The sequence below is a fragment of the Prunus persica genome, chromosome G6, assembly GCF_000346465.2.
Source record: "Prunus persica cultivar Lovell chromosome G6, Prunus_persica_NCBIv2, whole genome shotgun sequence".
NCBI classification, from domain to species: Eukaryota; Viridiplantae; Streptophyta; class Magnoliopsida; order Rosales; family Rosaceae; genus Prunus; species Prunus persica.
Genome location: NC_034014.1, coordinates 8690444 through 8707902, shown reverse-complemented (window position 1 = coordinate 8707902; position 17459 = coordinate 8690444). Strand labels below are relative to the sequence as shown.

The window sequence follows — 17459 nt, the reverse complement described above, 5'->3', positions numbered from 1 at the left end:
ATTATTATTAATAATATGATATTTGGCTGTGTGATTGTATGTCACTTAATTTAGTTATATCAATTTACCTTGAAAAGATTTATGTCCCTACTGAGATGTGGTTTCGCTCACCCCTAACAAATTTTGGAGGTATTGAACCTGAAATCTAGAGCTTGTGATGATTTTGGCATATCTATAGAGTGTATTGTATACATAGCTTGTGAATGAATAATGAGCTACTCTTTTAGTGAACTCTTGAGTAGTTCTAACTTGTAAAATAATGTAAAATTTTTAAGATTTCAGATGTTGTCGTTTCCGCTTAATATTCTATGTGAAATATTAATTTTATTTATTAAATGTTTCTTCACATTTTAGTTATAGCTTTTATTAAATTCTATAATTAAGGTGTGAATCACGTATGTTAGTATGAAATTGTGTTGGCATTTCCTAGAATTTAGTATTGGTTTGGAAGTATCATTTAGCTGTTGGGTCGAAGCAAAATTGTTATCTATTACTAGTGAGTTCTTGGGAAGTATAAGAGTGTTTGGTTCGTGGATATTAGAACTAGTGAACTAAAGAAGTTACGGGAATATTGATATGATTTTAGTATCTATTTGCTTTCTTTTCGTTTGAAACATTATAGAAAAATTGCCTCAAATAGCGATCGCGTTCAACAAGAGTTCCTGTCACGTAGAAACATAATTAGTTCATACACATCAATGCTTAATTGTTCTTGATACTCGCACAAATTTTCAAAAGCAAGACAACACTTCCTCATAAATGGAGAATTCAACCCCATTCGAAAATTATTGGAGACAAGAAAACCTCCCTCCTACAACTTGTAGGGGTAAAAGTTGTTCTGTTTTAAACAGTAACTATTTTTTAAAGGATGTAAGTGTAGAATTCCTGAACTTTTCGACATTATCCTTTCCAAACCCCTTTTTCTGAAACCCAACAACTGAACTCTACTCAACTCCATTTCTCCATCAATTCTTCGAAATTTCATATTCGAGCTTCTAATTTTCTTCGTCTTCTTCACTTCTTGTTATGATTTTCTTCTATCCTAACCCAACCTCAGCCTTCTCTCCCTCCCATTTCTTTTCCCTTATTAATATTATCTTCTAACCCCTAAGAGCTGCAACAACAACAGCAACGGAGCCTTCAAATTCCCATTCTCTTTAGAAGCAGTGGATATTGTCTTTTGGGTATGTCCTGTTCGCTCAAGAATTTTTGATTTCTCTCTTAAATTATATTGTCAGTTTGGCAGTTGCTTTGAATTTTCAATTTTGTTTTTCATTTTAAGATTGTTAGATAAGTATGCAAAGCTTGCTTAACACCTTCCCTCATCAAATTTGCTTCAAACCTTTCACTTTTAATCCTGATATTGCTCATAAGCTTCCAATAACAAGAACTGGGCTCTTAGCTCAAAGGCTTGAGCTTGTCCTTCCAAGAAGATATTGCGTAAATGTAGGCGCAGATAATGCTGCTATTAGCTCAAGGAGTGTTGAGAGTGACGATGAGGAAGAAGAAGAAAATGGAGATGGTAATATGGATTGGGAGTTGGAGTTTCTTGGAGATCTTGACCCTCTGGGTTTCCAGGCCCCCAACAAGAGGAAAAAGCTAAAAAAGTCTAAGTCGCTTGAAGAGAGTGAGGGAATGGATTGGTGTGTGAGGGCAAGAAAGACTGCTCTTAAATCGATTGAGGCGAAGGGCTTATCTCATCTAATGGAAGATATGATGACAGTAAAGAAGAAAAAGAAGAACAAGAAGAAGAAGCTGGGGAAAATAGAGAAAGTGAATAAGAAAATCAAGGAAGTTGAAGAAGATTTGGATATTGATTCCGAGGAAGACTTTGATATGCAAGATACAAATACTCTTAATGGTGCTAGTCATTTAAGAAGAACTGTGAGTGTGCTGGCAGGTGGGATGTTTGAAGAGAAAAAGGAGAAGACCATGGAAGAGTTTGTTCAGAGGCTTTCCCAATTTTCGGGGCCATCTGATCGTAAGAAAGAAATCAACTTGAATAGAGCTATTATTGACGCACAAACTGCAGAAGAAGTGGTGGAGGTTACTGCAGAGACAATCATGGCTGTTGGGAAAGGCTTGAGTCCCTCACCTCTCTCTCCTTTGAACATTGCCACCGCTCTTCATCGAATTGCTAAGAATATGGAGAAAGTTTCAATGATAGAGACACGTAGGTTGGCCTTTGCTCGCCAAAGAGAGATGTCTATGCTTGTAGGAATAGCAATGACAGCCTTACCAGACTGTTCAGCTCAAGGTATCTCTAATGTCTCGTGGGCATTGTCTAAGATTGGTGGTGATCTGATTTACTTGTCAGAAATGGATAGAGTTGCGGAGGTGGCCTTAACCAAGGTTGGGGAGTTTAATTCACAGAATGTGGCTAATATTGCAGGTGCTTTTGCTTCAATGAAGCACTCTGCTCCTGATCTCTTTTCTGAATTATCCAAAAGGGCATCAGATATAATTCATACTTTCCAGGAGCAAGAGCTTGCTCAGGTGTTGTGGGCTTTTGCTTCTTTATCTGAGTCTGCTGAACCTTTGCTGGAATCTTTAGATAATGTTTTCAATGATGAAAGCCAATTTATATGCTACTCAAGCAAAGAAAATTCAGAATTTGACAGCGAAAATGGTGTGGACAACATAGGAGATCTTGACTTTGATGGCGTTAGAAGCTCCCCTGTTCTCAGTTTCAGAAGGGATCAGCTTGGGAATATAGCTTGGTCTTATGCTGTTATTGGACAAATGGATCGGACTTTCTTTTCCCATGTGTGGAGAACTCTGAGCCAATTTGAAGAACAAAGGATTTCAGAGCAGTATAGGGAGGATATCATGTTTGCTTCTCAGGTTCATCTAGTGAACCAGTGCTTGAAGCTTGAGTACCCACACCTTCAGTTATCTTTAAGGGAAGATCTTGAGGAGAAAATTGCTCGTGCTGGTAAAACTAAGAGATTTAATCAGAAAATGACATCATCATTTCAAAGGGAAGTTGCCCGTCTTCTTGTTAGCACTGGTCTCGATTGGGTCAAAGAATATGTTGTGGATGGGTACACTTTGGATGCTGTATTGATTGATAAGAAGGTTGCTATGGAGATTGATGGCCCAACGCATTTCTCAAGAAATACTGGTGAGCATCCTTCACATAATATTGCAGCATCTTCTTTGTGCGTGTGTTCAAATGAATCATTGACTACTCTTAGTCCCCCAGTTACTATTCAATTGATATCCTTCTGCTTCATACAGGGGTGCCCTTGGGACATACTATGCTAAAAAGGCGCTACATAACTGCTGCTGGTTGGAAAGTTGTGTCGTTATCTCATCAAGAGGTGAGTTCTCACTTCTCACATCATGAATTATCACCTTAACAGACACGCGCGAACACACATGCACAAGCTCTATGTTTTGTTCTTTACTTTGAAGGTTTTTCTAGTTTAGTTTTTCTATGCTGCGCATTTGTGCCTAGGCATGTTGAGACCATAGCTCACCTTTATTCATGCCCATGCCGAAGATCAGCTTGATTCAATCATGTACAGATTTATCTGAGTTTCAGTACCACTACAGTATTTAGGGAACAAATTCCTCTGCAATCATGTACAGATTTATCTGAGTTTCAGTACCACTACAGTATTTAGGGAACAAATTCCTCTGCACTAGAAGGTGTAAACATAAATGAGGCTGACGATAAGCATATAGGTTTTCGGAGAAGGTTGTCTCATGCCAACAATAGAATTCTTAGTCATGCCTAAATATTGAAATCTGGTTCATCAATAGCAAACTTCTTGCATGTTTATTGGATAAGAGTGGTTTCTAGTTGTGCTTTTTAACAGAATGATTATTTTCTGTTTCTTGTAGTGGGAAGAACGTCAAGGTGGTTTTGAGCAGCTAGAGTACCTAAGAGAAATTCTGAAGGAGCACTTATATGTGGACAAAAATACCATCCTCGTATAGGCAGTGGGAAAGGTAGTTGATAATGGAATTGAATTCTTGAAATTCTGGCAGATGAGTACAGTTGAAAATACATATTTGTTAGCGAGTGAAATGCGTAAATATAATTTTCACAGATGCATTTGTTTCGGAGCAGCTAATATGCCAATATCAAACTTCCTCCGCCCGGACTGATCTAAGCTGATTAAGTAGCTAAACAACATAGAGGTGTTGATCCACATCATTCATATAAAACACGCCTGAAGAATTGAGTGCCATCTTAGTTTTTACTTGCAGCCTCATCAGAAGATTCAGAACCACTGTTCTTCTGGTGGTCTCCAGTCCGTCTCTAGACTTTGTCTGTTTTTTTTCTGTAGAGCTCGGTTGGAATTACGCTGAGGTTCATCGAAGCTCATTCTCCTGGTGAGGATGTATGGGTATGGAAGCTATTTATTATGATGTCCTAACTTGAATAGTAAGGCTTACTCTGCTAGTCAGTTACAAGTTGAAGTCCCTGAGCCAACTTTTCATCAATTTCGGACAATATTAGATTCGATGAACAACTTAGCAATGTTGGTGCTGTCACAGCCCCATAACTAGTAGACATAACAGATGAGAGAGTTGCAATTGACAATAACTTTTTACCACTGCCACATTAGATTGGAAGAATTTTGTCTTAATCTTAGAATTTGAAATCTTAACACTCCTTAAAACGATGAGTATTGAAAAAAATTAACTTGACTCTCCTTGTGATTATATGATTTATGTATATCAGAAACATATTGGTTCTAATTGTTTTTGAAACCTTTAAAATTCTTCCTGTCCTGAAACTTTTTGGTTTTGGTTTTTTCATACCCATATGATTTCACTTTATAAGCAGAGCTCAAATCTTTTTATTTGTTAATTTTTTAGTATACAACTACTGAATTCTCAATTTCCATTTGTACTTTTTATCTTTTTGGGTACATGTGAGGGCACAAGGCCCAAAAGAACAAAAACTGAACTGGGTATTGTAAGAGGATATGAACTTTGAGGGATGTAATGCATAATATGAGCATTTGGGTTGGATCTTGGAGCTGTACAATTCGGGTTGGTTTGAGTTAGAGTCCTTGTTCTTATAGTCCAAGTCCAAGATAAGGTTATGGCCTTTTCCAATCTTTTTAAAAAATTTATACTTAACACTTTTAAAAAAATAAAAAAAATAAAAAAATATCCACCAACTACTTATGTCAACTTCCCCCACTAATCCCAATTGATGCCTGAAATTAGTATCAACCATTCCACCTCAAATCACATGGTCAACAAAATGATATCCTCCTTTTTCTTTTCCACCTTTCTTTTTCCCCTAGAAAATGAATGCAGACAATCGATTTATAAATAATAATAATAAAGAAAAACACGTAGGGCAAGGTCAGAATCGTGTGCAAGCATGTTAATTCCAGCAGGAAAATTGGACTTTTGGGCATCCTTTTCTGCGTTTATTTCAGGATTTTGTTTGTAAATCTCTCTCTCGTCTGTTTCTCGGTGTTGGACATGCTGCTTCACCATTGGTGAATGGTGATCCCTACACATGCCTTACCGTTAATCACTCTCTTATAAGTTTTATTTTATTCATTGCAGATCGATGTGTGATGGAATGGGATGAGATGATGTGGCTCTAGACTATTGGTTCCCTCTTTTTGCCATATATTCCCACATCATCACCATCATCATCTCACAGATTTCATAGATTCAAACTCAACATGTTACATGCTTGTTCTCATTGTGTCAAGTGTCAACCTTTATATACTTCTTCTTAAGATTAGATCCGCTTAATTTCTGTGTTACTTATATGTATAGGATTTGGTCCAACCACAAAAACAAAATCACATGCACAACTAAAGTTCTCTATTTATTATGTGACAGCTCTTGTACAGGAAAGACGGTGGCAAGGAGTTTGTAGTTCAAATTGCTAAGAACATCTACTCATTCACTTGAGATTTTAGATTCGATTTCTCCCTCCCCAGTATCGTTTGTACTTAAACAAAAAAAAGAGGAAAATGATGGAGAGAGAGAGAGAGATTGAAAGAGAGAGACATGTGGAATTTTATTAAATTGGGGCCGACCCCATGCCAATGCTAGAATTGACGCTTGAATTCCATAATTGAGGGGCAATGGTCAATAAAGACAAGACTCAATCCAAATACCAATTATCCCAAGCCAGCACATAGCAATTGTATGTGTGTGACTATGAGGAGACCCCTCACCAACTAATCACATAATCTATTGACAAATTAGAGACGTAAGCATGGACGTTTTCTGACCGTTGATGCACGTGAAATTTATAATACATCTACGATCAATACACGTGATGGTGATGAATTACTGTAGTATAATTTCAACACACATTCTACATGTCTAAATATCGAAATAGTTTTAAAGGGTTTTGTAACATTTCACTTTAGAAAAGAAATACCTACTTTTATACCTACCTATAATATGAGCCAGACAGGTTAACGTCTTTGACTATGACATATTAAATTTTATAAGTACATATGATCGGGGGGAGACGCTGAAGAAATTCCTAAGCAAACCTTCCAAACAAGTAATATAAATAAAATATTTATTTTTTTAATACAAATAATAGTCTAAATTAAAAAATTTAAATTAAAAAGAGATTTTTCTCACACACACAACTATAATTTTAACCTAAGAACTTTAAGCTAGACCCGTTGGCAAATGCTAACTTGTTAAATTGGTGAAAGAAATAAGAAAAACTAAATTGCATTTGGACTGCCGGCTGCCTTTAATTCTGTGTGTGTCGGTTGGAGAAACTGTGGAACCAAATATTTAGAAACCCATTTAGCCTTTTCTTCTTTTTTAATTTTTGCAAATCTTAACGGTTGGAAGTTGAAAAAGACAAGTGATCTATACACTGACGTAAGCATCTGGTATAGGCATGTGCCACTTTATATAAATATGATATCGTAAGGAAATCAATTATTTATGTTTAGGTCATAAAGGAATCAAACTATGGACCATACAATATGTTGAAGTTAAATCTCAATACGGCCGCCGACACTTCCAAAAGCCCGTTCACCTCATTTATGCCATTCTTTGCTCTCTCAACTCAACTACCATTTTCAGAGTTTTTGTTGGTTATCCTTCTTTTTTTATCACAGATTTTATTAGCATAAGCCTTCCACACGCATAAATGATTTCGACACTAGTAAATTATACTCAGTTACGTAAATATGGATAGACGGTTGCGTTTAAGAAACTTAATTGATCACATTACAACTTGAACAATGTGTATTATTTGCTAGATTTGATCTAAAGAAAACCTTTTGATCAAGTAAGTCTAGGTGGATTTGTTACAAAAAGGAGAGAAAGAAGAAAGAAAAAGAAAAGGTGAGTATGTAGATATAGGAGTTTGGAGTTAGGAGTGGGGATCAAGTCTGGTAGGAACAAAAGCTTTTTGGCTTAGAACTTAGGAGTTTGGTAGGAACCACACCATTTGTGGATTGGTAATAATAATGTCACAAAAGACCACATGGTGACATTTTCTGACAAAGTGTAGTTGGCAATATGAAGACCTGCTGTATTTAGCATAGAGAGCAAGTGGGCACTCACCCTCTAAATTGAACATGGCCAGCTCTGCATTACCAGAATGCTTTGTTCATTCTTCTGAACATCATAATAATGGAGAAAAGAATAACTATGTGGTATATGCTAAGTTTGATTGCTCCCTACCCTACCCCCCAAAAGAGAGAGAGAAAAAAATTCAATATATTTTCTTGTATTTAAATTTATTTCTATTTACAACCATGAGTTTCTTATACATAAGATTGAATATAAGTGATGGATGAAATGTATGATTTTATTCTTAATAATCATAAATAAAAAAAATTAACGAGATTGACGATAAGAACGAAAACGACACATAATTGAAGAACCACATAACTTAAAAACTGAATTAAAAGATCAAAATGAAATTATAAGTATATGGTAACTTTGTCAATTGACCAAAAAGATAGATGAAAGAAGGGAGGGTTTTTCCTCCAATTAGCCCATTGTTTTCTGCCATGTTAATATTATCTCTTTGGTATGACAAACCTATCAGAGCAACTTGCTTTCGAAGTTTCCATTGTATATTTTATCTGCATTAAAAAAAATATATAAAAAATATAATCTCCTCCCTGTTATTATAATGTATACACATTATTATTATCACAAGGCCTGCACTGCAGAGTGCAGACACACATTGATTCAAGTAAAGAAAAAGTTTAAACAGATAATGACACTTCAAATGCAAGTAAACCCAAAACCATAATCATCATATGCTTACTTTAATCTCAAGTTTAAACCTCTTTTGCTTATCCTTTTTAACTGATTAATTATAACAAGGCAGTAAAGCTGGACAGTGATGAAATTATACATATCATCACAGGCTACAAATTAATGATTGATCGCATCAAAGAAAGAAAAAAAAAAAAGATTGAGACAGGCATGAAAAGTGACATGGTCCAGAATGTCCTGCCCTACTTGTCGGGGCAGGTTTAGGGCAGATGGTGAGGTGAGTGACTGGGTGACGCTTTGTTACCTTAAACCTTATAAAAGCAGTTGCCTTAACAACACTGGTTATAGATTCTACTGTAATTTTATAGATGCTTAGCATTTTTCTGAGACATGTCTTTTGCGAGACATATCTTTACGCTGTCCAATTGTGGGTATGTATCACGCATTTAAGAAAGAATCAACATGATTACTGAAGCAGTTTTATAGTCTGACAACATAAGAACTTTATAACAAGATCGTGTCTAGATGCAAGTATAATTGTTGATACATTTGCTAACGTGAGTCTCATACCCATCAACGATTAAAAATTTCCCAAGCTCGAGTAATATTATAACGATTAATATTTTCTTGCCATACATATTTTTATATTGTATGATCGTGAATTTGGATCACACTTTCAAGAAACAATCAACATGACTAATGATTCAGTTTTACAATCTAACAAGACAAGCGGTCAATTATCACATATCTTCATCATTTTGTTATCCATATTTTATATAGTAGAGATTTAAATTTTTTGTTAAGATCAGTCTCCCATGTACAAATGGCCGGAATCTAATCGTTTATACATTGTAAATCTCATTTTCATTAACGGCTAAGAATCTCTCACGCCCTAAGGCCAGTGACCCAAAGCATATCCCTCAGCATAAAGTAAAAATAATCAGTGTGAATAGTCAACCGATGAATTTCAATTTTCTTGGATGCTGCTTCTGTTCTAGTGCCTTTATGTCACAGCTCATGATTTACATATGCAAGTGGGGCCTTTGGAACGACAAAGCTCTGAATCTGAGTCAGACAGGCAACGTGCATATATCCAAACTTTAGAAATTGTGTTGCATACACTGGCTATCAAGAATCACAGAAAGGAGTATGGTTCATATAAAATTCAGCAGAATTCCATGAATCATTTAACCTTTTTTTTTTTTATCAGAAATAATTTAACCATTTCTGCCACCATAATTTCAGATGAAGGGGCCGAAGGAAACCATTGGCAGCCTTACAAAGACTGTCAAACTTATTAATCAATGGAGTTGATCAATCTGATACAATCTAAAATGACTAAGCATATGAATATATGATGATTATCAAATGATAAGTAAATTTTGATTACAAGACTACAACTTCAACTAAATTTCTTTTTTCTTTTTTTCATCCAGGAGCTTATTCCCCACAATCCAAGGAAAAAAAAAACTATAGCTGGCAAACCCAAGAAAGAAGAACAAAACTTCACAATTACAAGCAATCTATTTAAAGAGAATAGTACTATTTCCTTGTCCTTGAAAAACATTTATATAAAAAAAACCATGACGTCTGCTTCTTCCTTGACAATTCACTCTGTATAATGTGTTCAGCTATCAGCATTTGTTTTTTCTCTGAAAATTTCCAGGTATACTTGAACTGTGACATGAGATTCGACGAGGAAGGTGCAGGAAGAACCTTTTTTTTTTTTTTTTTTTTTTCCATTGCAAGATGAATTTTGCTCAGCTGAAAATAATCCAAGTTGCAACCAACATTTGCTCATAGAACCCTACTTACTTAAATCTTTGTTGAAGATGAGAAATATGCTGGCATGGCATGAGAAACAATAGGGGAGATTGTGTCAACTAATCTATATAATTTAACTACGAAGCGCTGCTGATTAAGAACTGGGGATGATGGTTCCAACGTAGCCAAATCCGCAGATCAAGAACGTAATGGTTTGGAGGAAGAGGTATACAAAGTAGTTGTTCTTCCCATGCACATAATCATAGCATCCACAGACGAACAGAAAGGCCCCAAATCCCAGCTCCAAGAGGTGAAGCCTGTTAATGTTTAACCAAGGATCAACAGATATAAAAGATTGCATATTAGGGGAAACGGTGTTGGAAAGAATAAGAAAAAACATTAAAGGACAAAGCAGAAGGTAATAAAGAACAGGCTTGGGATGGTTTCATAACACCAATAGATAATATTATTTTCCTAATCCCACATGTTTACTCTTAATAAACTCTCATCTGCTGTCATATGCCAGCAGCAGTTGATTTATATGATACTTAGGTGGATAGACCAATGCAAAGATTCTGATCTCCAGTAATGAAAAGGGTAAAAACAGAAATAATTATTCTTACTTGTGGGATTAGGTTAATGTTGGCAAATAATTAAAACATATGGTGCATGTGATTTGGTTTTTTAGCCAAGGCTTAAAGTTATGCAGAAAAGACAGAGCTCTCTGTGTGCCAGTGTAGATGTGGTGTCAATGCAAATAGTTACAAATTTCTATGCACATTGCACATGGAAAAATAAAATAAGCAAGTCTGCAGTAGAAAGAATAAAAGTGTTTAACGAAATTTTACCTGTTGCCAAACTTGAACTTTGGCCTTTTGAAAAATTTTGGGGCTGGTTTCTTGGCAGCCTCTGCTGCTTTGTTCTTGACAATATCTCCCAGTTTTTCAGTGACAACCCACTCATTGGCCCTCCCTGTTTCTAGCAGGCCAATCAAAGTTGCCTTGGTCCGGTGCAAAGACATCACGTTCTCGAAAAGGATCCAGTAAAACAACAGGTGAATCGACCTGCATAAATTCAAGAAGAAGATTGATTACTTTCATAAGATTGAAGAACATGTAATAAAAGTAATTAATGAAGAAATCAAGTGTAGAGTCTACAAGACCTTGGAGTTCCAACTGAGTTTAGAATGGTGATGATGGAAGGAATATAAACTGCTCCCCAGATTGGAACATAAACTTCAGGAACCAAAATGGTCAGAGGAAGTACAACGCAGTAAAAGAAGAAGGTCACCATGTGGGCTATGATCTTTCGGACAAAGAAGAAACTGTATATGACATAAAATTTCTTCCACAATGTAACTTTCTGCAACACACATACAAGAAACATAATTATAACATATGAAGAAAGAAGATGGAAGAAGAAGAAATTGCATTAGGGGCACAAGTGAGTAATATAATTAAAAGGAACTCACCTTAGTTTTTACTATTTCCATCACCATTTTCCTAAACAGATTAGCAGGACCACAAGACCATCTGTGCTGCTGGAAACGGAAGGCATTGAAAGTACTTGGAAGTTCACTTTTCACCTGAAACATAGATAAAGATCAGAAATTGTGTTCATGTCATCCCTATTGTAGTTAGACTTCACCTATGGATGAACCATTTGATTTGTTCAATGTACATACATATTCGGTTAACAAATACCTGAAGGTCACCAAGGTACAAAAATTTCCAGCCTCTGAGACTAGCCCGGACAGCAAGATCCATATCCTCCACTGTCGTCCGGTCCTTCCACCCGCCTGCCTCATTAATAGCAGCAATTCTCCACACACCAGCGGTCCCTGCAATGTTTTCATATGTCAAATTCAAAACTGCAAATACTCTGAGTTGAATGTTGCAGTTGTAATTAGAATATGCATTACCATTTTAGCAAGAAACTACTAATATGCAGTGCAATATGAGCAAAAATATATGCAATGCTTTATCAAGTTACTTTAACAAGAAGTAACTAGTAATTACTGCGTCTGATTAGTAACTTGACAATCACTTGAGTTCAAATTTTCAATTTATCCAGTTTGACTGTTGAAGACCATATACATTGTCTCTTTTAAAATTCAAAACTTTGGCAATGGCATGATTTTAGCCAGGAATGAAGGAACTAGAAGTCAACCAATTTCATTTATGATAAAAAAAAATATTAAAACATAACTTTGATGAAGAAAGATCATGATAATGACTGTGTAACGTCCCTCCCTGCAAGTCTAAAGCTAAGTCTAAGTCTTGCAGACTTGGTCAATGTTCTATTTTTCTCATATGTTCAAGTCACTCTCACATACCAACTATATGTACATATTTGCCAATTAGTCCCCACCAATTGGAAACTCTGAACCAGCACTTTGCACATGTCAACCAATTAATAGACAGGGACAAATCAAGATATATATTTTTGACAAAAGAAAAAAGAAAAAAAGGGCAACATGGATGATAATTCAAATTTGACCATAAGTGGTATTTGTTAAAAATAGGTTTACCATTGAAACCGAAGAAGGCATGTGTTGCTGACCCAACTTCTTGTTCAACCGTGAAATGATAATCCAATGACATCTCCTGCATTCTGGTCAACAAGCACTCATCCGAATTCACTGCAAAACCACATAAACAATTTTATCTCACCCCCAAAAAAGAAAAAAAAAAGAAAAAGAAAAATGTACATGTAACATAATATTTATAATCTGAATGTGCAAACGTGGGTTAGACAAGTTGGCCAAGGCAGTTAGGTCACCTCTTGCACTCAAATTCGGATACCCTTCTTTTTAAATTAGATTAATTTAGAATATTTTAGATTATTACTAATATAAAAAAGAAAAAAATAATGTGAATGCACTAAATGATTAAAAAGATTAAAAAGATGTGGACCCCATCAAAAATAGAAAAGAAACTCCAAAAGCATTTAAAAGTAGGGAACTGGTCTGGTGGTCACGTGACACAAATGAAGGTTGGCCACGCTAGCATCAGCACGACAAACCAAGTGTCGGTAAAGGCTGGAGCAGAGAAAATGTGGGTCCACCGCAAGGCTTACTGTGGTGCCACCTAGTTTTAGTAACCACGTGAGCAGTGCACTAGAGGATAAAAATCTTGAGTCCGTAAATTGACACGTTTGTCACTCAAGTTTCCGGAAACTCACTCTGATCCGGCCGCTTACGAAATATTTGACCGTTTGAACCGTACAATCCGGGGTTTACATAAGGCAACTTATTGTCACAAAATTACCGTCCTTGTTCTCGTGCAGCAAAATGACAAACCTACCCCGCATTTCTAGCATCTGATCATGCCGGTTCACAAGAAGAAGGTGACACTGACTTTGCTACTTGAGTGAGGGATCCTAATCCTATGTTAGGAGCTCTTACGTCATTTCCCATAAATACGAGAGACGACGTGGAATCAAAATTTCTAGTGAATGTTGGACACGTTATGTTGATAGACTGTGAATCAACCGATTCATCACTTTAATATTTCCACATAATAACAAGCTAGATGGCAAGAAAACATCAGTCCAAAATTAAATTGTTGGACTTTTGTTTTTGTTTTCTACTTGAGGCCAATGAAAACGTAATCTAGAAAAGAAAAGCACTGATTAATGGCACTAAAACTGACAAATTGAACATGAATCACACTTCCGTCTATGACAAGTACTTTCTAATATTTCCAGACGTGGGTACCAAGCAGCCCTTGATGAAGGGCTAGCAGACAAACAGGTGTCAAAATCAGAGATGGCCAAGAAGGGCTGCTCTGTGTGGGCCCGACCCCGTGATTGATGGTTTGTACTCTGGAAGACCCATTGTCCCATGCACACTGTACACACAAACTGATCCCGCCGACGGAAAAGAAAAAATAAAAGCCCAAATACATACTCGAAAGGAAAAACAAAAAGAAAAATCCACAAAATCAGACCACCGACACTCTGAAAAATTTAATAAACGCAATTAAAGGGTACGTTAAAAAAGAACATATAATAATAATCTAATTAATAATAATAATCAGAAAAATGAATGAATTATAATTAATTTACCGAATCTCCATCGAGCTTGAACCAAAGCAATGTCAGGGTTGTGGACCAAGAAAGGGATGGCTCGCCGGAGATAGTCTGGTTCAGGCCTGAAATCGGCGTCGAAGATGGCCACGTACTCGCAGTGCTTCACGTAGCTGCGCTTCAAGCCTTCTTTCAAAGCCCCAGCCTTGTAGCCTCCCCTGGTTTCTCTGATTTGGTACCTTATGTTTATGCCTTTGCTTGCCCACCTTTGACACTCCAGCTCCACCATTTGCTGCAAAAACGTCAGTTTTTGATAGTTTTATTAAAAACCCACTTGCCCATTTTGTTAATGCGACGAGTCAAATGGCCAAAATGAAACAAAACCCATGTCAGAAACCACAAGGGTCACGCCAGAAAACTCAATAATTGGGCTACTTCATTCTCTGTGGCTTTTTAACAAACACATTGAAAAGACCCATGTCACTAGAATGATGAGATTTGTTGGCGGTGGTGGTTGGAAGGAAAAATGATGAAGAAAAGATTACATTTTTAACGATAAATGTGGGAGAATAATTAGTGGGGTGATCCAAATGATGGGTTGTTTTCTGAATTTAGGAAAGTTTACCTTGATTGTAGGGTCAGTTGAATCATCAAGGACTTGGATCACTAGACGATCGGACGGCCATGAAAGCCCACATGCAGCACCAATAGAGATCTTGTAGACCTGACCCAAAAACCCAAGAGAACACACAAAAAGCACCATACTTTAAGGTTTTTTCTGTCACAAACAGATAACAGCACACAACAATGCTTGTGAAATCTAAGAACACACGAAAACAAAAACAGAGAGATTTTGATAACAAAGCAGCATGTACCTCTCTTTCATTGAACATAGGGATTTGGATTAGAACCACAGGGAAATTGGAGCTGCCCAGTTCCAGGTCCTCCTGAATGGCCTCATATTTGTAGCGCTTCTCTGGTTTCTTCCAGAAGAGCTTGACCAAAATGATGACAATTCCCATGTAAAGCCTCTCAAAGAAGAGCATGAGAGACATGGCCAAGGAAATGTAGACACAAATTCTGAGCAAAGGTACTATCAATGGCGCTTTGATTAGCTCCCAAATCAGCCCCATTTGGCCTGCAATGTCATATGTGCCCCCTTGAAATGATTCTGGTATCAGAACTTTGGTTGTGGTCTCAGCCATATCTCTCACTCTGCAAAGGCAAGAGATGAGAAGATAATGAACAAAACAAAACTAACTACCAGATCTTTCACTCACTTTTTTGGTTTAAATGAAATGTGACCAATGTGGGGAAGTGGGTTTTGTATAGGATTAAAGTGCGGCTCTCAAATTCTTCAATAAGGCAAGACAGAAAACAATGGGCTGAAAAATCCTTTGATTTCAAGAAAAAAAAACCCAGAGAGGGAAATTTATGAGGCAATACAGATTTGCTCTCTTGTTTTCTCCTCTTCACTCAGAAGTGGAAAGTACAGAACAAAAAATCTACACTTTCCCTTCTTCTAAGCCTCTCTCTCTCTCTCTCTCTCTCTCTCTCTCTCTCTCTCTCTCTCTCTCTCTCAAAGATCTGTGCCAACTATTAACTTGTTCTGCCTCTTGTCAAAATGAAGCAGAGACAGGACTGAGAGTGCTGAGAGAGAGTATGAAGGACAGAGAGAGAAAGGGGGGGTCTTTTATAGTCAGTTTTGGCCCAATTTGGAATTTCATATTTATTTCTGTTTATTAGCATTATTTATTTCTCTTTTGGCCAGACTATATGTATTCTAATTCACTCTCCCTTTTAGGTAGATATCCTTTTGCAATCAAGAGAATCCTCACACTTTCAACTGTTCCAACTCCAAGTCTGAGTGACTTCATTATTGTCCAGCTTTTACTTGCTTGTTGCAAATTACAAGGTATATATTCTAACAAAAAAACAATAATAATAATAACAAGCTGCTTGATAATGCAAAAGGGCAGCATTGTCATTTCCCAATAAAAGAACATCTCAATAATTTTTTTTTTAAAAATGTTAATTTAAAAAAAATAAAATAAAATAAATAAATAAATAAAAAAAACCTATCTCCTGCCCTTTCTAGCTACTCTGGCATTGTCGCCGAGCTCATGCCATATTTGGTAAGGTGTGCAAGCAGTGAAATCTTTTTTTTAAATTTTAATATTTTGGTTTATAAATATTTCAGTTGGAAAATTACAAGGGTAAAACTATAATTTCATTGCTAAGTTGACTTGAAAAGTAACTTCTAAAGTTGAATTCCACATTGAATTATTGGAGATCTCATGAATATACTGCGATGATGTGGTAATTAGTTTTCCTAAAATAGAAAACAAATCAGTGCAAAATAATATCACAGCATTATATGTGATTGAATTTCTATTTAACAGTTTCCAAGCTTGTTTCTACCTTATGCTCTATGAGAGGTATGCTTTAAATTTCCTTGGGGTTAAAAAAAGAAAACAATAACGTGTTACTTATTTGGTCAAGAGTAAAATCTTCAAGAATGATCTTAGCTGTTAATAAATGCAGGCCTCGTTGTTAAACCGGTCTAATACTACGAATCTGATCTCATATCTCTAGCCTAATTAAATGACGAACTTAACATTCAACACATTATATTGATCACCGTACATGTGGACGTGTGATAATATAAATGAGTTAATAACATCAAGTTCACATTAGTCCGTTTAAATAGTTGAATAAGTTGCTAGAAATTATATTTGGCCATGAATCCTAAGCTTATCTCGGTATTGCAATTGACTTATTTAAGGAGAAACAAGAATTGAAGGCTTAGTATGACTAATTTACCCATAGTTGAGACCCAATCAAGAGATACTTGAGAATAATAGAGATGAACGAAGAGAGACCGAATTCTAAGGGTTGGTCTGATAACGTTTTACAAAAAACGGTTTTTGAAAAACTGCTTTGCAAGACAAAAATCACAAAATAGAATTTTGTATTTTTAAGATATGTAAATGGGAAAAATAGTAAATAACATGTTTGAGCTTAACAACAACCTAGCCTTTCATTTGCTTGACCTTTGGTCAAAATATCAACTAGTTGTTTTGACTTGAAATATGATGCACAAGATCCAACTCAAAACTAATTGGTAACGGATGAATAGACTCAACATTCTTTAATGTTTTTGGGTTGTAGCTATACCCACCTCTTTGTCAATAGCCATATTCTTTTTAGGAGTTGGGTAATTTAGAAGTTGTACAGTTGTACTTACTTTTTAACTTTTTCTCCTTTACAAGTGAACCTCATGACTCTCTGAAAATTGTAGGTGCCGCCAAGTAAGTCTTAGAGTCTATTTCCGGCCAAAAGAATAAAAGCCTACAAACCCAACTAAATGACACTCAATACAAATTTTACAGTGCCTTTTTAGCCACACTTGAAACCATTAACTTCCAAGGGTGTTTTTTTTTTTTTGCCAGCAAAGCAACTTCCAA

At 36.2% G+C, this 17459-nt stretch overlaps 2 protein-coding genes across 3 annotated transcripts; one reads left to right on the top strand and one right to left on the bottom strand.

Annotated features, from left to right (window-relative positions):
* Positions 815-4434, top strand: LOC18775337 (RAP domain-containing protein, chloroplastic). Of its 2 annotated transcripts, XM_020566351.1 has the most exons (4): positions 815-3124; positions 3241-3323; positions 3850-3957; positions 4059-4434. In XM_020566351.1, exons 1-3 carry the CDS (start codon positions 1297-1299, stop codon positions 3943-3945), a joined length of 2007 nt encoding a protein of 668 aa, XP_020421940.1. In that variant the 5' UTR covers positions 815-1296; the 3' UTR covers positions 3946-3957; positions 4059-4434. The 2 variants fall into 2 exon arrangements, with proteins under 2 accessions (XP_020421940.1, XP_007208299.2); XM_007208237.2 differs by having other exon boundaries at positions 816-3124; positions 3850-4434.
* LOC18774396 (glucomannan 4-beta-mannosyltransferase 2) lies at positions 9523-15679 on the bottom strand. Its single transcript, XM_007208398.2, has 9 exons — positions 14868-15679; positions 14618-14716; positions 14032-14284; positions 12494-12604; positions 11667-11803; positions 11435-11548; positions 11126-11325; positions 10812-11027; positions 9523-10280 (listed from the first exon to the last, which is right to left on the bottom strand). Exons 1-9 carry the CDS (start codon positions 15195-15197, stop codon positions 10118-10120), a joined length of 1623 nt encoding a protein of 540 aa, XP_007208460.1. The 5' UTR covers positions 15198-15679; the 3' UTR covers positions 9523-10117.